The 23,184-nt window shown below is 39.6% G+C and overlaps 1 protein-coding gene across 4 annotated transcripts in view; it reads left to right on the top strand.

The window, feature by feature from the left end:
* Positions 1 to 23,184, top strand: part of ccser2a (coiled-coil serine-rich protein 2a) — a 54,105-nt gene that overhangs the window by 8,189 nt on the left and 22,732 nt on the right. For all 4 annotated transcript variants that reach the window (XM_051419870.1, XM_051419850.1, XM_051419880.1 and 1 more), the window contains exons 2-6: positions 5,732 to 7,212; positions 7,295 to 7,506; positions 18,564 to 18,657; positions 21,991 to 22,099; positions 22,252 to 22,432. In XM_051419870.1, coding sequence (XP_051275830.1) covers positions 5,775 to 7,212; positions 7,295 to 7,506; positions 18,564 to 18,657; positions 21,991 to 22,099; positions 22,252 to 22,432 — 2,034 coding nt within the window. In that variant the 5' untranslated portion in view covers positions 5,732 to 5,774. The remainder of the gene's footprint in view (positions 1 to 5,731; positions 7,213 to 7,294; positions 7,507 to 18,563; positions 18,658 to 21,990; positions 22,100 to 22,251; positions 22,433 to 23,184) is intronic.

Below are 23,184 nucleotides of genomic sequence, written 5' to 3' on the forward strand. Positions count from 1 at the left end.
GTTCTTAATGTAGCAGGTTGCCACACCTTTACTTTCTCCACTTCTCTCTACTTACTGTTGCCACTGTTGGTCTCTGTCATTTGATCTATCAGAGTTAGTATACAGCATTACCAAACCCTCCATGCTGTCTCATTGGATTAGCATCTCCAAGCATCAGTGCAGCTCAGCCCAGTATTGCTTTCACTCAATACACATTAGCCTAGCATCAGTGTTGCTTTCATCCCTGTCTCATTCTATTAGCCTGCTCTAATGGCACTCTGTTAATCTCTTCAGGGAGAGAGCTCTGGCCCACTACAGCCCCTGTCCAGATGACTGGCCTAGTTATTACTCCGCTGAGACACTGGACTCTGCCAATATATGTAAATGAAGCTGCAGTTTGGTTTAGATGCAGTTGGAGAGGAGATGGACATGATTTGTTTAGAGTGGCTGAGACAAGAGGGAAACCACTCTGAGATTGTGGTTATGTGTGTGCGGGGTGGACCATTTCCACGACAATAATAAAAATATCTTGTATCAGTGTAGAGCCAGCTGGATGACATACTAGGCTCTTCCGACAGGTGTTATGTAACTATTGATCCATATAATGGATTGGTTCAGCACCATACACAGATTTGCCAAGATGTACAGACATAGGGGGGTTACAGAGGAGTTGCAAGTTGCAGCTTCCTTCCTAGTCATGCCAAAAAGAAAGAAGTTGAAGAGAGGTTTAATTTTTTCTTGCTCTCTTCATCCATCCTTTGTATCCCTTCCTACAGTTTTCCCCACTGTATCTTCCTTTCTTCAGTTCTCTTTGTCATGTAGCCATGGACTTGAAGATATCCCATTGGCTATTCAAAAGCATAGGGTTAAGTTGTTGTTAAGTCTTGCTGAAGCTACTTTTTGTTTGCATTTTTAATCTCTGAAGTTACAAACACTGCTGTTGCACTTAGGAAGCTATTCTAGAGTGTTACAACGGGCTACTAATTACTCTATGCAGGAAATAGTTTTAAATAAAGCCACTTCAATAGTACCTAACAATACTGACACTATCTCAGGAAAAAGAAATATAAAACAAAAAAAACAAAACACACAAAGTCTCATACAACAAAAGGAACAACAGTAATGTCTGAGAATGTCAAACTTTGCACACCAGTTGCAAGTCCATTATGCCAACACACTAAGTGTAAAAATATCTTGCCCCAGAGAATTGTTTGTAGATGACTAACCAATTTACACACACATATGGCATCTGCTGTGTGAAATAACAGTTTTTGCCCAATTAAAGCTCTGTTCTTTTAAACTATTCAATCCATGCAACAACAGCTAACAGATAGTAACTTTGACCAAATCTAAGAGATCTGTTTTTATGCTGCACTAAAATAAATATAAATAAATGACTGCCAGGAAAGCAGGAAAATGCATTAAAAATCTAAAAAAGTGTTTTGAAAATATTTGACAGTTTGAAGTTTACAAGTCATGAGTAGCTGGTATACAATACTACCAGTATGGGAATCATGCTGTTACCCATCATGTCAAGTTTTAATTTCATTTTTTGATATTGGATACTGTTTGCTTTCTAAAATACTATAGAAAAAGGGATCTGTTTTTTGTAAGGCATCCCTTACTCCCTATCCATCTCAGGGGTTTCCACAGTCTGAATAAAGTCAAATACAATTCTCTCCTTATCAATCTTTTAAATGAAGAAAAGTAAGAGAGGGGAGATGGATGTACCCTGATATGCTGCTATGCTGAGAGATGGTGCCAAGGCTTTGTAATGATGGGGAACTATGAGCATTGGGAGATGGGGATGGAGCAACTGCGGGGATAAACAGCAGGATAGGCGATTTATTGTGTGTAGTAGAGCACCTCCATTCATGCGTACCCCAATGACCCAGTAGATCATAGCCCTCGGGCTGTCGCACACTATCTGAGTCCATCCTGTTACTCCTGAAGAATGCATCTCTGTGGTGTGTGTGCCTGTGCAGTTCAAAAGTGAAAGCTTCGCCAGAAGAGCAATGAACGGCCTTACTTGCGCAGATCCGATTTTTCAGCCTTCCTGCACCTCTGCCAGGTGCTCTCTGTCTGGCTGTTCTCTGAGTCGGAAATAAAATAGGGCCAAATGGCCTCACTGGCAGACAGACAGAACGCTCCCATTCTTTGTACGACAGGGAGTAAGAAAAGATGTCATCTCGCTTTCCCGCTCATTTCACACACAGGGATCACTGCTGCGATACTAGCAGGAAAGTCTTTCTGAAGTCTTGTGTCACTGTCTCTCCCATTCTAACTATTTTAATAGTGTCTGTCTCTCTCTTTGTCTATTCCTCTTCTCACTCTCAGTTCCCACTCTGTCTTTCCTTTCATTGTATTACCCATTCATCCATAATTTGGATATATATCCCATGTGAATCGCATTTGTATCTGCTAGTATTTTGTAAAGCAACAAGCCAATAAAGAACTTGAAAAAACATTGAGGTTTTGGGACATCAGGATAACACATTTTTTTCTGTTGACCAATTCTCAGTGCAGAATTCAGACCGGAAAAAAAAATAATAAACTTAATTATTTAAACTATCTCTATAGACCTCAATGATGAACCAGGTTAAAATTAGATCAACAGAGTTTCTACTGAAATTGCAGTGTATATAATTTGTTTTCCCTGTAACACATTTTCTATACAGAAGTATAATCATAACCCTTCAGTTGGACTGTGTCTTTCTTTACATTATTCATCCCTTCACACTATCAAGGTTTGATGTTTTGTTTTCTATGTATCGCAGAGTTAACATGGGGTTTAGTGCAGGCCTCATACTTGATGTTAGGTGAAGCTCTGGGATATTTATTTACAGTACTATACTGTGGGGGGAAGGGCAGGCTTTCAGATATGAGCGTTTGACAGATGGCTTGCACGGTTTACTGCCCTACCTCTGAATGTGTGTCAGTCAGTTAGGAACTTGTTGTTTATATGTGGTCCTCTTGAGCTGACCTGTGTCTTTGTACTAGTACTGGGCTGAATATCAACCATATTGTGCCCATAGCACTGAGTAACAGTAATTTTGCACAGAGTGATAAATAATAATTGTGTGTATTTTATAAGCGCTTGTATGGTTGTTTCTGTTAAGAACAATACACCAATGTACATGCCAAGTTTGGCTTATTTTGTAAACAAATATGGTAATACTCAGCAATTTAGGATAATATAAAACTTGAAAAATCGATGCTGTGATGAGGTGACATTTCTAGGCTACTAGTGTCATTAGAAAATGCACTGTTTATGCTAAATTACAGTAGCTCTCTCATACTTATATATGCATCCGCCTTATAATTATAACAAAAACTATAATATGACAAAAATAGAAGTGGTGGGTGTGGGATTTCTTCATGGTAACGCAAGTAAAAAAGGGAATGAAATAAAAACATCAGCACTGCAGACGGATATGTTCCAGTGGCTCGGTGATGAGTGAGATGACCCAGATGAATGAACATTTGCCACAGCGGCGTGTGGATTTGCCACGCAGGATATGAATGAAACTTGAGAGGTTCTGGGGCTATTGACAGTAGTGAAAAACGCCTAATCTAATTGCTACCCATCAAACACACATAGACACACACAGACACCTCCCCCTCCCTGGGGCAAAGAGGCTTTTGGTTTCCCTCCCTGCACATGCTGACCTGATTTTTTTTGTGTGTGTGTGTGTGTGTGTGTGTGTTGTGTGTTTTTGTCTTTGTACCCATGTGTGTTTATGAAGCAGATTAGGATGGTGGCATAGCCAGACATCTCTGTGGCAGTGGTGAGTGTGTCTGTTTGATTGTAGACACGTGTGTCTGTGCATGGGAATGTGGGGCAGTGTGGTAGGAGTTTTTTTTTCCGGAAGAGGAGACCCACATAATGCAACACCCCTCCCCCACTCATTCAAAAGTTGAGTGGATTATTGCTCCAGTATCCTCGCCTTTGTGTCTTTGTGCCTTGATCTACTGTGCAGCAACAATACAGCAGGCATTTCTTAAAACTTAATTAGCATTTGTGAATATTAATTGATGCAACAATAGGTTATTTTTTCAACTGGGATCAAGTCTTCAGACAGTTTTTAGTAACTGCTTTGCTTCCTCGTGCAGATGGGTCACTTTCTGCTAACTGCAGCCGCCATCTGGATCTCAGTAACTTTTCTATTCATAATCTTCCAGTACTAGCCAGATGGATATAACACGCAGGTGCACCACCAACACATGTACACTTGTCACATGGCTGATTGGAATTGAATTAATCTAACAGTGAGTGAAAGGAAACGGCCCTGTGTTCTCCCTCCACTGGTTTTACATGCTGTATATCCTCCATTCACTATTCACAGTATCCTGGCCACCTGCCCAGCACTGGTTTCCCCTTGTCCCCTCGGCGTTGTCTTTTCGTCTGCCCATTTTTTGTTGGCCAGGAATTTTGGCGCCATATCCCCCAAACCCAGTGCCAGCTACAGGTCATGTCATGTTTAAAACTTTTTGGAAATGTTAAAGCTCATTATTCTATTAACTTCTTATTAAGAATGTCCTGTTTGTTCCCCTTTACCCTGTAATATTGGGAGATTTTATGTAACCATTGCAGGACAGATCAAACAAAACACGGTTTTGTATTTAGTTTTGTACCTTTTTGCTGTCTGCTTTGAACAGAGTCAAGTACTTACAATGAAGAGACATCAGATTTGCCATGTGTGATTGAAATTGTCTATCTATTTAGCAGTGTACCACTTGCATAAAGAAAGAGACTCATGTAGCCCTTATGTCTCTCACATGACCATGTGAAAGCATCAAGGCAGCCTTGCCGTGACAAAGTCTCAAGTCACCCTGTAAGCTTTCCAGATTAATCCCTAATGCTCCTCACAGTCAGCAATCATTTAAAAGGACAAAGACATTCAACCCCTGCAGCAGGTGGACATTGTATACATGTATCATTACATATAATACCATTATAGAAGTGCATATGTTCATGTGTGTGACTGTATTTGCTGGTGTGTGTTTCCAGCTACATTTGACTGTCTTCGTTCACTTTACCTGTAATAGAACCGTTAACATTTGTGTTTTTTGTTATTGATAACAAAAGAAGATCCCTGTCATATTTGAACCAGTCAAAGTAAGATAATGGCAATGTACAGAACAATACAGCAAAGTTTGAAACAAACAATATTTAGTCAAACAAAAGATGATATATGCATATGAGATGATAGTTAGGGATGCACAATATTGATTTTGAAAAGAAATTCATAACCTGTAGTTTTTACACACTTGGTGGCAAGAGAGGCTGAGATGTAGTGAACAAAATAACTGAATATTATCATGGACAGATGATTTATCAGCTGTGGTTTAATTACCCAGATAATTCATAATAATATACATTTCCCATTATCAGCCAATAATTTATCTACCAATAATTATTGTGCGTACTTAATGATAATAAAACACATTATAACTTGTGCTTGTATAGTGTATAGAGTGACTGAGAACTATGTTTTACTATATATTTAAATAGGGTTAGGGTTGGGAGTATGGCACTGGGAAGGCGTAGTATTGGTAGAGATGCTTTTATTTGATATCTCCAGCTTTAAGAGCTTTAGGTATTATTAGAAAAGCTACACAATGTGGCAGCTGTTGGCTTTCACAAAGAGTTTTAAGGACTGAATCAGCCCATAGAGGGGCTTGTGAGTGTCCCAAGCCATGTATACTTAAATCTAATCCTATTCTGTCTCTCTGTGTATTCTTTCCCCAGTTGTGTGTGATTCCATGTTCTTCCATGCCTTTTTTGGCATCTAATGGAAGAAAAAGCTCCCATCAGGTCTGCCATGGTATCCAGACTGCCTAAGTTCGGTGGACGCTCCTCCACTGGTGGCACAAGCCCCTTGACCAATGGTTCCACCCAGCCAACCACGCCTACCCAAGATGGTAAGACCACTTCCCCTGGAACACGGCAAAATGGTGTGATCCGTGCCTCTCCTTTTTCACTAAGGTGGAAGAGAGATGAGGGGACCACCCCTTCTAGCTCCACCACCCCCACCAGCCCTGGGGACGGAGGTGAAGACAAAGCTCAGACACAGTTTCCCTCTTTAACAAAAGAGTTAAAGAATGGGTCTCCAGCAACACCCAAGATGCGGCGCTCAGGTTCTTTGATGGTAGCCGTTTCCAGTCCTAAGGCCATCCCCAAGCAGTCCTTGAAGATGAGTCCCAAAGTAGGAACCAAGCAAGGCCAAAGCCAGCTGAATGGAGGTTCTAAAATAACCCATAATGGTTCTAGCATCCCTGCTCGAACAGGTTCAGAGTCTCGCCTTGTGCGGCCAAGGTTAGGCTCCAGCTCTCCCAGAAGCAGCTCTCAAGACAGCCTCTTCCAGTCCAGTGACAGTCTGAAGACCTTGGCACTGGACAACATGGTGCGTTCGAACAGCTTCACTCACTTCAAGCAGATTCCCTCACCCACCAGCCAGCCAATGACACGGTCCTTCTCCTTTAACCGGGCTGTGGAGCTAGCGAAGCCTCTGGCGAACACTCAGCTCCGGCCTCCTCGGAGTAGTTTCCTCAAACCCCCTCAGCTGAGCAATGGAAGAGTGGGTTTAGGACTCGGAAGCCTGAATGGCAACCTTGGCGGTTCAGGAGGTCTTCAGTACAGTAGAACTCCTCCAGCTGCCTCCTCTTTGCCCACCCTCTCGATCCTTCAAGCACCCACTACTCCCAGTGCTCTGAGGAAGCCTCTACTCCCCAGTTGTGTGCTAACCAAGTCATTGAGTAGCAGTGGGGGGTCTTTGGGCTACAGACTGACTCGATCTGGGCAGGCTAAGCAGCAGAAGCCTCTTTTTACAGGTAGGGTCAAGGGGGATATCAGACCTCCAGCTGCCCCTGAATGTGGAGAGCTATTAGGTATAGCAATAGAACCTGGGCCAACTGGGAAGGCTGACAAAGCAGACTCACACAGTGACAGCGATGGAAGCTCTGGAGGTCGAAATGAAGGAGGGAGTGGCGTGCCTAAGCAGAGCTCTGGCCAGGTGGCAGGCGAGACTCTGGAGGACATGTCCTTATCGTCTGCCTCATCTCTAGACAGAGGCGACACCAGTGAAGACTTTCTAGATGACATTTATAGTGTGGGAGATGTGCTCAGTGATGGGGACCTGCCTGACAACAGGAAAACTGACAGCATTACCCAAACCCGGCTTCACAGCTTTCTCAATGAGACCCTTGACTGGGACACTTTGGATCTGGATGGTAAGAAAACTGAATTAAAAGGAAATTCAGCCTTATTTTTGTGTTACATATGTGTCAGTTGCTGTTTATATATCTTGTACAGGACATGAAGAAGAAAGCCCTATGCAGGACTCCCAGGGACCACTGGTATTGTCTTCAGATCAGTGTGATGCCCTACAGGCTTCATCTGTGGAGCTCTCACCCTCCAACAGCTCTGGTGGGACCTACATGTGGGATGAGGATGGTCTTGAGCCCCTTAGGTGTCCTGGGACACATCCATGTGACAGCTGTGATGACTCAGAGCTCAACAGCGTGGTGAGTTCCAGATTCCAGCTGTAATGAATTTTGACATAAATGTGTACAATGTAAAAAACATAACCTTTGTGAATTTCTTAGTCCTAAAATCTTAAAAAGACTTTTTAAAAACTAATTTCCTACTACTTCTTCTTTTTCCTGTTTGGGTTTCAAATGGGTAATCATCTCAAATTCACTTTTATTCAGAACATTTTTTAGACAAAAAAAAAACAACGACATGAACTAAATATGAGATACTAGCTTACTGAATTTGGAGTCGGCCGGATTATTATTCTTTAAAGTAAAAGAGATTATTGATTATTTTGATTGACTAATGCATAGTAAATCAACTAATAGTATAGTACTAAAGTATAATTTATCAATTGTTTATTAAACTGATAAGAAAGTAAGCACTCTTGTTGTAGCGTCTGCCAACAAGCTCTCATGTCCTCCACTCCTTCTTGCTTCATGCCAACTGGCAGATTGCTCTGTAGCATATTCCAACAAGAGAAAGGGGTGGAGAGCAGCCAGAACCCTTTAGTGGTGATACGGTTGCTAAGGCTAAAAACTTCAGAGAACAGTTAAAGCTGTTGCAGCTTTAACAAATTGATAGTTGGCAAAGAACAGACTTGTGTGACTTAGAAGTGGGTTCATTTCGAAGTATAGTCGTTTTTTAAGAGGGGGAAAGTTCAAAGAAATGTTAAGGTTATGACACCTTGAGAGTGGTCTGATACACATTATACAAATGGCATTCTTCTGACATTTCCATGGGCACCGTACAGGCAAGAGTTTCAGTATCAAATGACCAGCTCAAAAGACTGAATTTCTCCACCACAAAATCTAGTACCTAATGTGAATTTATTGTAGTTTTAACTCTACAAAATGGAAATATCCAGTATTATGCAATCTTATCATCCTTCTCTTTGGTCTGTGATTAGAAAAGCAAAAGTCAGTGTTTTCAGTTTTCAAACAGTGGGTGTGTTTGGAAAAGAGATGAAGTGTGTCATACTACATTTTGGCATTAAAATAAAGACTTAAAAATCAAGTATTAAAGGCCCAGTGTGTAAGATTTAGTGGCATGCAGTGGTAAGATTGCAGATTTCAGCCAACTCAACAATTATAATAGGTCCTCCTAAATGTTACACAGTAGCCCTTTAATGTGGATCCTATCTGTTGTGTCATTAAGATCAGTTTCCCTTCATAGGGGGTTGACATTACTCAGCTAATATACCTTGAGGCCATTACCCAGCACCTATACAGTTGTACTTGTAGGCTATAGGCATGCCTCCTGGTTACAACTTCAGGCCCTTTTAGCATTCCACACTGTATGGCCTTAGTCCATTAATCAGTTCCACTTTTAAATAATTCCCCTTTCCTTCTATAATTAGGGATTAAACATGCAGAACAAAGGCTAAAAAGGAAAGTAAAACTGTCTAGAGTTTTCTGTCAGCTCTTACCAGTTTGCTAAGGCGTCTCTCTCACTGAGAAGACCGTTGACCTGGCCACAGACTGTGTGTTAATTGCATCGCTGGCCTTGCTTTGGTCCTCTGTATTCCTGTACCAAGGCACCTGATCTCAGGAATGCGTAAAGAGCTTAAAAGTTGCTAGATTAGAAATTATATAATAAGCTTGGTGTGTTTGCAACTTTTACTATGTGATGTTGACATAACCATATAATAATGTGTTTATCTTATGATAATTGATCTATAGCAACTACCAAAGCAATAATAAAAGGGTGGAGGAGTTTTTATGTGTGTGTGTGTGTGTGTGTGTGTGTGTGTGTGTGTGTGTGTGTGTGTGTGTGTGTGGTGTGGGCGGGCGTGCGGTCGGGCGTGCATGTTTCTTCTGTATGTGTTCGCTGCTCCTGTCAGTACAAGCACACGTGCCTTAGCCATGTGTATCTGATTAGAGTCATTCAGCATGTCTTAAGGAGTGTGTGTGTGTGTGTGTGTTTGTCCATGTTGGATTAGTTGAACTAATGTCATCTTACCACATCTTGACATCATGTGGGCGACTTGTTTGATGTTTTCAAAGTATTGTTGATGTTCCATAATAGCAGACTGGAGACAATGGCTCACGTGAATCTATTAACTTACTGTATATGTATACAGTATTCTAAATAACAATGCTTACATTTTTACATCATTGGATAATAATCAAAGAATTGATTGCAAAGAATTCAAAAGATGCACTTGACATGTTTGACTGCCGTTCTACAGTATATCAGACTATTATTATACTACACAATATTATCACGTAATTCTCTAATAAATAATAGTGCGAAAAGAGAGATGTAAAGCCAAACTCCAAGGTTGTTTAGTGAGAGGATGTGTGTCCTCTGTGAGTGTAACTGGAAGCCGTTGCATCAGCCATTCCCGCCCTTTGCTCATGCAACAAAACCCAACACCATGAGAAATCTGTGGAGAAATGAAACATGTAAAAAGCTAAATCTTCACGTTATCTTATGCTAAGATTAGTCCAGTCAAACCTCTCAGTTATAGCTCCTCTCTCTCTGAACATATGCAGTGTGGGAAGTAACATCTCTAAGTGAGGTACAAATTTCTGGTCAGAGAAGAACGGAATAGTTAAAATCCTTGCTGGGAAAGGTCGGATGCTGGCTGTTGAGTGAGTGGAAGCTACGTAGGAAAAAAAAGAGTAAAGAGGAAAATGATAGAACCAGAAGGAGAAGGAGAGAGACTTAGTGACTGATTGCTCATGTGTGAAGATCAGCTCTATGGGGAATCTGCCTTTGAGATATTTAACTGAGCTATTTGATTAGAGGAAATGAGCCCACTTACAGTAATTGGATGCACTGAGCTCTCTCTATCCCACCCCTTTTTTATGCTATTTCTTCTCCATCTGTTTGTGTCTCTCTCTTACTCATTCTTCCCATGTTCACTGAGTAAATCGTTCCTCATAATGAGCAGAAGAAAAACCACAAATATAATCCTGTCACAAAGCAGTGTCTGTGTCCAAATTCATTAGTAATTCTTTTGGATTCATCCTGCATAATCTATGTGGTCTGTAATGACAAACTTGACGCATCAAACAATGTGTATTACAGTTAGTTAAAGCTTCTTTCTTGGTCTTGTCTCAGGACGTAAAGCATGTGAAAAGCCTCCTGCTCTGAATTAGATGCTATAGAAAAAGAAATATAGGGTAATTAGGCCCAATCTTAATGTCATATAAAGGCTAGGCGTGCAGTCATGGCTCTAAACAAAGAGAGAGAATGCAGCAGATCTTAATAGCATTCATGCAACCCAAACTCTCTCTCCCTGTCTTTGTTTCTTGTTGGTATAAGAGAAGGGATAAGATATTCAGCTCCTAGCAAGTTAATGTTGCTATACTGCAGTGGCATGCTCAGTCCACTTGGTGGCACTCTGGTGGCATCCTTAAGACAACACAATGAGTGTGTGCTTGCAGGTGTTCCTGATTTGTGTGTCCCAGTATTTTTCTGGCCATATATGGCTCTATCTGCATTCTTATGCCTCTGTGCAAAATCAAGGAGTGGGCTACCTGAGCTGATAATAACATTCCCGTGATGCACCATGCAGCTCGGTACAGTACCAGCTTTACAAAATTGGCATTGTGAAATGGAGGGCCTCTTCTCACAGAAACTGTTAATGTTTTCCCAGCCTCAGCGCAATTTATCATGCAATGCAACAAGGCATAATTTATATTTAAGCTGTTAAGTATTTTGGAGAACTTACTGGTTTTGTTTTGTCAGGCAACTCACAAGCAATCATAAATGTGTAGAATAAAGGGAAAGATGAGGCTGAAATGGTTGGAACTCAAAAGTTGATAAATGCTTTGTGCTATCTACAATAATAGTAACACCTGTGCAGTGTACTACAATCAAGTAAAATACCTCTGTGATACATATAACATCTGTGGCGCATATGATGAAGCTGTAGTGTGGATGTAGTTGTTTTGTTGTTGGATTGCTTTATATATTTATGTATAGCTAAGTATAACTAATAATTTGTCCTCCCCCTGTATTTACCTTTCAATACAAGGAGTTACTAAATATTAGCTCTAACTTTGGTACAAGGAAATGAGCATAGACACATCCTTCCAGAATTTTCTTCTAATTATGTGTGTTGTATGCATTGGAGGGTTAATATATTGTTTGTTTGTTTATATTAACATGAATTCAAACTTCATGGTAACATTTAAATGTGTAACTAAAAGAATTAGCTTAATCAAAGTTCAAAGTCAAAATAAGGGTTGCACCGGTTTCCTTAAGAACTGTTTTTTGTCATTATCCATATGTCTGAGTTTCTGTCAATAGAGGAATTATATTTCACCTTTTTCCCAACTGTTCCTCTTTTCTCTTTCGGTTTTCTAACCAAACTCCTAGTGGTTCTGTAATTCTTTGGTTTCTCCCTTTGCTTCCTCAAAGCTGCAGAGTTACAGCTGCTTCTTATGCCTGATTTATTTAATTTCCCTTTAATTTTAGGCTTTTTTTGGAGCCAGGTTGAGACAGGTCAATTCATTAGTGTTTAAATGAGTGAGGTGCTTAAGCCCTTTGTCTGCAGAGTGCTTAGCCATTTATGGAACATGCTGCCAGTGAACTGGCTATGTTGTTGCTGTTGTATTAATAAGGCCTTATAAAACACCTTTGTCTTGATTTCAAATTGACAGCAGCAGCCCTATAAGGTAAACAGGTTTAGTGTGTGTAACTCTTTCACACAAGATACAAGTTTTTTGCTTGTGGTCATTCCCACAATTACATCCTATGCTTCCATCATCATTTGATCATGACTCAATTTAGTTTCCGACCACAGTTGTGACCTGTTATTTTACTTCCGATCATTAACATGCTGTTTTTTAACGACTTTGTCTCTCAACTGACCCTCACATATTGTAAATCTTAAATTAGCTGCTTATTTTGCATCTCCTGTGAACAAGATGAAGGCAATACATATTAGCTTATTGGCAAGATAAAAACAATAATTTTTAACTGCCAAGATTGGGTTAATTGAGAATAATCAGTTTATTGATTATATATATATTACTTGCAGTTGCATAACTGGCCATGACACTCAAGTCCACATTGTGCATCTGTCTGACATATTCCTGTAACATTTGCTCTAGCTTATTGTTGCTTAAATGTACAGTCTGTAATTTTCTGCTGCTTGGGGGTCTCTCACATCAAAACAGTGACAAAAGACAAGTTTGATGATGTCATGAAGTAGCGAGGGATTGTGGGAGTTGTTATCTTTATTGTTAAACAACCACCATTGCTGATGAAAATCTGACGTGACCATCAACAGTATAAAATTAGTGGACAGAGCTTCTGGGTCAGAGTTATCAGAAGACTCCTTTTTATTCAGTACATTAAAGTATTGCTCACTGTAGCCAGTACTGACATTGTAAGCACTTAGAATAAATGTTTTGCGTCTCTTTCCACTTCATGTTCAATCAGCTTACAGTATTCTCATTTACATTTCATGCTCCTTACGTATCTCAAGTTGTGCTGATGCAATTCAGTCTCTGTTGTTTCATGGATAGCTGGGCTTTTCTTCCTGTTGATCTGCAGTGGTACCAGCTCCATTTTGTTAAGGCTTGTGTGTAAGGAAAGCCAACTTGCCTTTCTATAAAGAATGTGTAGTTAAGTAAACAGCCAAATATATACAGATGGAATGGAATAAAAAAGTTTAGCAGGAGGAAGGAAGATCTATTTATTGTGTTTTAGAAGTTTAATCAGTTTTGACCAAATATTCTTTTGATTCTCGCACAAAATCTCACACATTTCTTCAGAGCTTTGGTTGTTTTTAATGCAACTGTGGGATTTTATTCATTGGCAATCACAGTTACTCAGTTTTTCAGTTTTTGTGCTGTGTTTATGTATCTCACAGGTGAGGAAAATACTAATTTAAAAAGATAAATAAAATGTATTACAAATATTGAAACTGAAGACAGTCATTCTTATATTATACATATGTGTATACTATATAGGATCAAAGGATTCAAAAGCAATAAACAACAAGATCAAACTCCTTACATTGTTTATAACAGCTACCACACCATACCACAAGTTAAACTTAAGAAACCCACACTTTCCAAACTGTGATCATCTTATAAAACAGTGCACTGTGTAAACAGCACAGATTTGTTTGGCATTGAGCACACAGTCTGCTTTTATCTCTTAAGGTCAGTTTCTTTATGAGTAAGGTTTTATTGATGTCAGTACATATGTGGCTGTATATACAGGTCTTGTACACTAAGGTGCACATTGTTGTTTTTTTTTGTCAACTTTTGTCATCTCAGCACGAAATGAGATAGAGAAAAAGATGAAGCTGGGAAAAACATACTCCTGATTTGAAGGTCCTCTAACTCTATTTTGCTCTGCTCTGCAGCTGCCATCACTCATCAAACAATTTCACTCAGCCTTCCTCCTCCACAATGCCTCTGTTTCTTTCTCTGTTTGGCTGTGCGTAGCATAACAGACATAAACTGTTAATAGAAATTATATTGCTATGTGTAGCAATATCCTTGTTTCATTTGTCAATTGTGGAGGAGGAAGAAATCAAACATTAAGCATTACAATAATAAAAAAGAAATTCTCAGTGAAGTGGAGTATGAACAAATGCGGATGTAGTGACCCTGTACTATTACTATAAATTCTACAGGCTGGAGAATAAGGTGCAGAATAGGTTATAAGAAGAGACTAGCTCTTATTTTTAATTTCCCCCGCTTTGTAATATTTTATTAACTCAACTAAACTAAACACTGCTACAGTAATACCACCATATTATTGGAATAATTTTATTGTGAAAAATCTGCATGTTTTGAGCTTCGTTGCCTGTAACTTACTGTGACGTTAAAAAAGAAAAAAGATCGAATCGGTGATTCCTAAAAGTTTTTCTGTTATTAAGAGACACAGCAACAGTGTGATGGAAGCGTTGTTGTTGTCGCAATGGAATGAATGCTACTGAAGTACAGTTTGCCATGCCATGTGAGCCATTATACAGATGTACAAGTAATGTTGTGTTTTTTCCTCCATATTTTCCTCCAGCCTTTATTTGACAGTGGTTGGTATTTGCTTCAATATTTGAGAGCTTGCCAATACCAGTTTTTGTTGACAGTTGTATACTGTATACTGTTTTATAGTTATCTACACTGTATCGCACCTTCCTTTAAGGACTCCCACTCTATATTGACAGGATGCCTATTTAAGCCAAAGTTAAAAGGTAAGATAATAAAAGAAGAATTAATGGTTACATCCAATAAGGCAGACTGCAAATGGACATTTTGTCGAAAAATGGTCTTAGTTCACAAGTTGCAAATGAGAATTTTAGAAAGGATTTGACCTTCAAAAAACTAACAGTCCTGAAAAAATATATGTTTTATGTTGATTTCTAGCCCTCCTCTCTGATAGAGTGGCTCGACTGAGATTTCATTAGAAACTAATACAAAGGTACTGAGTTGAAAAGAGCGGCTTACTTCATGCGAGACAAAAGAGAAGAGAAAGACAGAGATGTCTCAGAAAAAGTACAGTCAGCCTAATAACTTCTCCCTGGCAATTCTACAGTCTTACCTAGCACTAAAGTTTGTGGTTTTTTTTTGGAAAGTTGCGTGATTGAACCGAAAATGAGTTGCCTGCTTTGCCTTCTTGGTTGATAGTGTTTCATGAATTTAAATTCCACCCATGAAAACCCGTTTTCTACCAGATATTTGAAAAAGATACTCTCAAAGGAATCAATGTCTACCCATTAAGGTTTCCGTAATGAGCTTTCATTTTGCTTTGTGAGTTTGTGTACAGACGGCCCCCCGGTCATTTGAGGTCAAGTTCAGCCTCAAAAGTTTTAATCAGTCTTTGATCAAGCCATGTTTGTTGGAAGATTCAGCTGATGTTACAGTGGAAGCAGAGAGTACGTTGGAAGACCTTCCCTTGGCTGTTACAGTTCTAAATGCTGCTCTTGCCGCAGGGTTCGTATTGACGTTACACCGCTGGGTGTCTAAGATAAATTAAAAATGTGTATGTGTAAAATTCATATATTGCTAAAAGTCAAATCATATTCCTGTAGTGAAAACAACATCTGCAGTTTAATTGGCTCAAACCTGCTGTGCAGATTTATTTTAGTGATAGTTCATAGCCGCTATTGACTTCACAATCAAATTTGAGGGTCCAACTCATGCAGTCCTTGAGATTCAATATTAAACAAAATAGTTTTGACACTGTTCATGATAGGATGAATTTCTCTCATACTCAACTCAGTAATAATAACAATATGATACAGTACTTGTGTAGTAGAATTGTTTTTTCCTGCCCCTCAATGAAAGAGGTCAGAGTGCAGGGTCACAACCCATCAGCAGAGCATCATGTTAATGTGCAGGACACACTCAATGTTCCTCCTGAACATTTGCTGTTATGTAATTTCAGTAATGAACCTTATCCCACATCCTTTCTGGACTGTGGTTTGCTCTCATGAATGGGTACTTTGGACTGTGTGAACACAACTACACACACACACACACACACACACACACACACACACACACACACACACACACACACACACACACACACACTCTCACTCCTCTACTGAGAGATTATCCAAATTTTTAGTGCTTTAAGCTGTTGTGTGCTGCCAGTGTGAAATGTAATTTCCTCTGGGCCTTCACACTGTAACAGAGACAGTCAATGAACGGCAGTGACGGAGAGTATGTTTGCTGGAATGAAGAAAAGACGAGAATAAAATGCTGTATTATTAGGTCGTTTGGTGCTAATTGAGACACTACAGGGTACAGTACTACTGCAAGAATACAAAGTGGCATAGTTCAGATGGTGGAGCGAGTTGTCCATTAATTGTAGCGTTGCTGGTTCAACCAAGGTGCTCCTGAGCATTCATTCATGATACATCACTTCGTATGTATCGGTAAATGAAGCGAAAACGACAAGTGAAATGACAAAAATCATCAAAACGTTCAGTCTCAGTGATGACACTGCGTTTATTTGCTAGCTTTATTTTAAGTTTAAGTTAAGTTTAAGAAAACCTTGATAAAATTGGATCAAGATCAAGATGTTAAACACTGGATGCATTTCAGCGACGTCCTTCTGACGGAACTGATACAGTTTAATTTTAACCACTGCAACAACTTTCTACACCTGAAAGACTGCTTGAGTTTTACATGCAGGAGTTTGACTCATAAAGTCTTTTAGAGGGCTCATTTGGAGTTTGTTTTTTTTCTCTTGCACACATTAGTGTGTGATTTTGTACTGAGCTGTGACTTTTGTCAAACACATCATAGCGTACATACTTAGGCTGAACGAATAGTAGTGTAGACAGTGATAGAGGACTCACAGCTGCAACTGCTTTGTGTACTGTATAGAGGGTGCATAGAGAGTCTTTTTAACACACACATAGGTGAACTGTTGGACAGCTGAAACGTTCCAGACTGTCTGGAACCAAGGGACAATGTACTTGTACCTCAATACTGTATCACAGTATTGCAGTTTTGATGCCACTATATTGCTAACATTGCACCAGAACTGTGTGAGTGTAGCGCAGGTAGAAATGTTTTAAAAAGATGCATCAGGATGTATTGCTTATCAAATCATTGTCTGGCCTCTTGTATTGAAGTCTTTCTATTCACAAGGTTTGGGTTATAAGGTTAGAGAGATGAGAGTAACGATGGAGGAGAAAAGAGACAGAAGACAGAAATCTGAAGGCAGAGGAAGTGAGCGCGAATAAAACAGACGAGACAGTTGATGTGTACATGCACTCTTCAAACAACAGAGATTCCACCCACATCTTGGTCGATAGAATTTAGAGGACTGCAGAAGTATTTTTTGTTTACTCTGTTTCTTCATTCATTATTCCTTCTTCATTAAGCCTGAAACACTGAGCACCAGTCAGTTATCATGCAACACATGAGATTTTCTATAATGAGTAATTTTATGCTTGTGTCTTCTAGTCAAAGCCCTGTCCATTTAGTTTCGTGAAGCACAAAATTACCTTGAAAAATAAAGCTTTGAACTATTGATTCATTCCTTTGCTTTTGGGTGTGCTTTGAATTATTTGGTAGACAGCAGCGCAGCAGTCAGACTAACTGCATATTCAGGGGTTGTTATGCGGTGTGTTTTTGTTGGGGTTTCAAACTGTTATGTATTATCATTCATAATTATGTGCTATTTTTCCACAAGCCCGTTCTATTATCTGCACCTTTCTGTATTGAATAATCTGCTATTGGAGCTGTAGGAGGGAAACGGTATCATAGAAAAAAGTCACAGTTTCATTGATATTTCAGTTGTTATTGTAAATTACAAAATTTATCAATTATAAGGAATAAAAATAAATACAAATGCACATAGAAACCAACAAACATAGAACATTTAATTACAAATGCAATTAAAATTATTTCATAACTGGAAGTGTAGAGCATGGCATTCAAGCCTATATAATGTCTCAAAAACTATTTATTTGTTTTATTTATTATTTAGTTTTACAGATGTACTATTAGTAGTAGTATTTAGTGTGATTACACTATGTTACATTGTAGAGATGTTCCTGCTATTTTGTCCAATTCCTGTACATTTATGTAGCCACCATCCAAATAGCAGTGCTAGGAAAGAATGAATAAGAATAGTAGCTATATATCACATCATAAATCTTTGTTTGCTAAGAGGTTTTTTAGGTTTTTATATCCCATAATATACACTGGTGCGCAGCAACAAAAAGCTGCTTTGGCACTTATGGAAGGCATGGCTAATGCTAGACCAAGATCAGAAGGATCCTGATGGATATGTCAAAACAAGTTTAACAGGGGTATGTGAACATCTATTTCTGGCTAATTGGAGAAGTGGAAATTAGGTTTATGGAGGTACATGCTAATTCTAAATGAGATGTCACACAAAAATATGACTTTGTTCTGTTTTTTGTTTCTGAATCTATGCAGATTTACATGTATCTGGCCCCTGATGTCTAGATATTTATCTCCCAGCAGTTGGTCTTGCAGAGCAAAAACACTTTTGTCCAGAGGCAAAATGATAATGGCTCTAATGCACTCATAATGTGCCTGTAATGTCTGAGAATGAGGTGAGTGTTACCTGTGATTTTCATGGTTTTCAGGATATCTTGAACAATCTGGACCCTCCGGGAACTGGAGAGTTGGATGACGATGACCTCATGTTGGATGTGGACCTCCCAGAGGATGGCTTGCATGGTCAGTACACACATACATACACACACACACAGACACACAACACTGTAATGTAATTGCAGTTATCCTACACAGGATTTAAATGTGTGAGGTTATTCTATGGCCATGACAAATGCTTCGGTTTCATTGGCTGAAGATTGCCCATTATTTTCATATAAGCGGACACCTCCAGCAAAACTATTCTGATCATAATTGTAAATTAATGCATTACCAAGGTCTGAGCATTCTATTTCCAGCAATATCCTTTTATGGTATATAATGGCTTGAATAAATTGAATCCTGCCTTGCCTTAGGTGAAGATTTGCCTCCTCAACATCCATTAAAATCTTTTAATGGACACCTTGTTGTCTATTATGTTCTGTTACTCTTTTAATATTTGGCTGCTGAAGAGTTATTAAATTACAACTCCACCACTGCCACACAACTGGCCATGTATGACAGCAAGGCAGCTGACTTGGAGAAGTGTTCAGCCAGCTGTCTGCCTGGCTCTGTTTATACAAACAGATGCACACACAGGTATGGTACCAACACAGCCACAGTGCAGAGTTTACATTTGATTGCCTTGACAACAGCAACATGGCGTTAACATGATTAGTTTAATCGCTTACTATTCTACATACACCACCCACTCTCATCTTGATACCATATCTTTTGAAGTCTTCTGTGTAACCCATTTTCATTTTGTAAATGTAATCAATTACCAATCAGTAAAATAGCTTCTTTGTAGTTTTTAAAGGTAATCAGGACACTTTATTACCATATAATAACGGTTTTGACAAAGTTATTATTGATTCCTCAAATAGTGTTGGCCACATATATGGAAAGAGGAAGTGAGAGGGAAAGACAGATTGAGGAATACTGACCTCACCTTGCATGAAATATAATACATTTCCCTGGTCACCATTCATGACTTATGTGTTTACTGTGAAAGGACTCTTAACACTTGGTATGTGTAAACAAGCACCACAAATACAATATATAGAGGGGGCATGTATGCTTACATGGGCACATATAAGCATATGTATAAGCACAATCACACGCACCGACACACATTTACACACAGTCACCATTAAAGCAGCGACAACCCTGCAGTAAATCCTACCTTTATGTAGGCCATAATGTTCAGCTTTTCTTGAAGCTGTTTTAGAGAAGTGTTGATTCAATTTATTGTCACTTTGGAGGCTGTGGAGACTGAGAGGTGTTTAATATATTATATAATTAAATATATATAGGTGTAATATTGAGGCTACCCTCGCTGATATAAAGCTTCCAAAATGACTGTAAAGTTGAATAAGCACCTCTCTAAAACAGCTTTAACAAAAACCGAACATTATAACCTTCATGAAGGTAGAATTTATAGCAGGCCCGTTGTATTAGACTGCATTAGCTTTAGCTTGGTGTACCTAATAAACTTTCAACTGGGTTTATCTTACTATGACAGCTTTACACCCCTGATACCATTATTTAGTCTGCAAACAGTGATATCCTTGTTTTTGAGAGACAGGAGACAGAGAGGGAGGGAGAGGAATGTTCACTCCAGAGGAATGTGAATTGGAGTGTCCTACTCCTTTTTGGGAAGAGGCCATATTTATAGCGCTCTATGTCATGGCCAGAGCTCGTGTCACGAGAGGCAGAGAGAAAGCAAGGCAGGCCGAGGTGTCCATTTAGACCCAGCCCACGGGGCAGGCTCTCAGACGTGGGATAGGGAAGGGTGTTTCCTCCCTCCCAAAGACACCCTGACTCTGCCACAGAACAGGAAGAGGGGAAGAGGATTTGAAAAAAAGAGAAGGGTAGAAGGGGCCTCGTAATATTTTCTTCCAGTTGTTGGGTCCCGTGACAGGAGAGAGGCCCCAGCTTTTTTCCCTCGTCCCCCTCAGCTGGTGACTTCCTTGCTTGGACACAAACCAGTCACCTCAGCTGCTCTCTCACCACCATACCAATGCCACCACAGTCATCTCTCCCCAGCTCCAGTTCCTAGGGAGTTCCCAGAAAAACAAGACTGTCAACAAAGACAAAACCAGGCAGGGTGGGAGCTGGGTCTGCGTTCTTTCTCTGGCCCTTTAACTGCTTACCAGTTGGCTGGACAAGGAGTCATTTCTCTCCACTCTCCGTCTAAGTTTCTCTGCCTTTATGGATTTTTTCCCCAAGTTGGAATATATTCTGGTTGTATTACTTTTCAGAGGACATTTTTCTGGGCTGAAGAGGAAAAGTTATTGGGAGCGCTTAAGTTTCCAAATCAGAATGAAACAGGCTGTCTGCTCCTGTGTCATGTGGTGACACTCAGGGTAAAGTATTTTAACTGCTACTGCTGCATTCCTTGGATTGGGTCTTTCAATCTGCCAATATTTCTTTATCTCTATTTTTCTTTCTCTCTTTCTACCTTTTCTCTCAGTCCAAAGACTTTTTGGCATATAGAAATTCAAGGGTCCTTTTGATTTCCTGGGGGTCGCGCTCTGTTAGTTGTCAATTTTGTTGCGGCCATGGTTCATTTCACAGCTATATGCCATTGAGTGTTGCCAAATACTGTGTCCTTTTACCTAGTTGAAAATGAAATGGCCTGTCACCGTGTGTGTGAGTGTGTGTTTGCATTTTATGGGGGAGGCAGTTGAGAGAAATAGAGAATGAGATGGATCAGATCATGATTTATATGCAGATATTTTAGAATAGAGTATTTGAAATATACAAAACCGTATTCATTATCACAAGATATGAAAACTTGACTTAGAGTGGTAGCAGAAGACAGAAACAGACAGAGAAAAACAAATTCTGAACAAATACTGCTCATCTTCCACTGCAAACGTGTACTAGTTTCACTTCAAATAACTGCATTTGTATTGCATCTACAGTATGTTACAAATCATACATTTCAGGTCAGGCACCATGTATATGCTATTTTATTCATCACTTGCATCCTCTCTTTTTCTAACATGCACTTAAAGGTCCAGTGTGTAACATTTAGGAGGATCTATTGGCAGAAATGGAATATAATATTCCTAATTATGTTTTTAGTAGTGTGTGATCACCTTAAAATAGGAATAGTTGTGTTTTTATTACCTTATAATGTTTTTGTCTGTAGAGGGGACAGGTCCTCTCCTAGCATATTTCTATGGTAGCCCAGAGTGGACAAACCAAACACTGGCTCACTGGCTCACTGGCTCTACATATGGTCTTTTTGCATTTTTTGCAGGTTTCACAGCCACCATAGTTTCTCCTACATTACTTGAAAGGGGAGGGTGAGGCGAGTTGGTTGCAATCTGCAATCTCACCAAATCTTACACACTGGTCCTTTAAGGTTCTTTACTTTGGCTCACTGTGCTTTAAATTCTGCCTTTGTAGACGCTGACAGGATGTCCCACATTGAGCGCTCAGAGAGGGCCGGTCGGCAGGGGCAGCGGCGTAAGCACCACCGCTGGAGTGGACCAGAACACTTCCACAATGATAGCAGGTTAGTTAGGCTTGCAAGTTTGAAAAAATGTTGCCAGAAAAGTTGGAAGTAGAAATGTAAAAAGTAGAAACGCAATTAAGCCAAAATAATTTTGTTTTTCTGTCCGTCGACTCTGACTGTTTCTCTATCGGTCTAATTTGTCTCTGTCTCAGGGCCCATGTCTTCCAGCACTATGATGGTCTCAAGGCTTCAAGGATCTCTTCACGGCCCGTCCTCTCTGAAGGCAGACAGCAAGGCTACATGGCGATGCTGGATGAACTCACACTCGAACACATGACTCAGGATTGCAGCTCCCTCAAGAACCAGCTGCTCAGGCTCAAAACGTTACTACAGGTTCGACCCACGTTCTTTTCAAAAAGATGCTAATGAACAAAAATGTGTGTGCATGTTCCACAATTTGCATATGATTACACACATACACAGAGAAGAGCAGCACATACATATGTTAGCTAGGTACATGCATACATGTGTTCAGTATGCATTGTTTGTCATCCTTCTAATGCTGTTACATCACACTTTGAAAACACAGAACTTTCAGATCATGTCACCACCCTCTGGCTTTTATTTTAGTCGTATAATGAGGCCACATACTGGGAACTGTCAGGATTCTGGGTTTGATTTCAGCTGCTGTTTTGTCTATTAAATACAGCTTTATATTAGTTTGCCAGAGGGTTTGATTGAATAATCTTCATAAGCTTGCCAGGAGTACACTGCATCACTGTCCTCAGGTGTTCAGCATAAGCAACACCAAAAGTATTTTCTGACAAAACTGAACTAAGCTAGTTTTAATTGTTAATGTGGTTCCACTTTAAGTATTTAAAGGTTTTTAAATATTTAATTACATCGGTTTAATAAATCCTGTCATCACACAGCTGCACTGTATGTACTTTATATAAACAGAAAGATGATAAGACAGATGTTTATAGGTAAAGGTATAGGGACGTCTTTGCAAGCGGTATTAATGTGCTGTACCAGTCTCACAGCCAGTTTTTTCAAGTTATTAGATGTTCTGGGCCTCCTTCTATTTTTCTGTGTTATGCTCTTGTGAAACTGATCACTTAATAGATCCTTCTCTGTCAGTTTGT

Source organism: Dicentrarchus labrax, unplaced genomic scaffold, assembly GCF_905237075.1.
Source record: "Dicentrarchus labrax unplaced genomic scaffold, dlabrax2021, whole genome shotgun sequence".
In the NCBI taxonomy this organism is placed as follows: Eukaryota; Metazoa; Chordata; class Actinopteri; family Moronidae; genus Dicentrarchus; species Dicentrarchus labrax.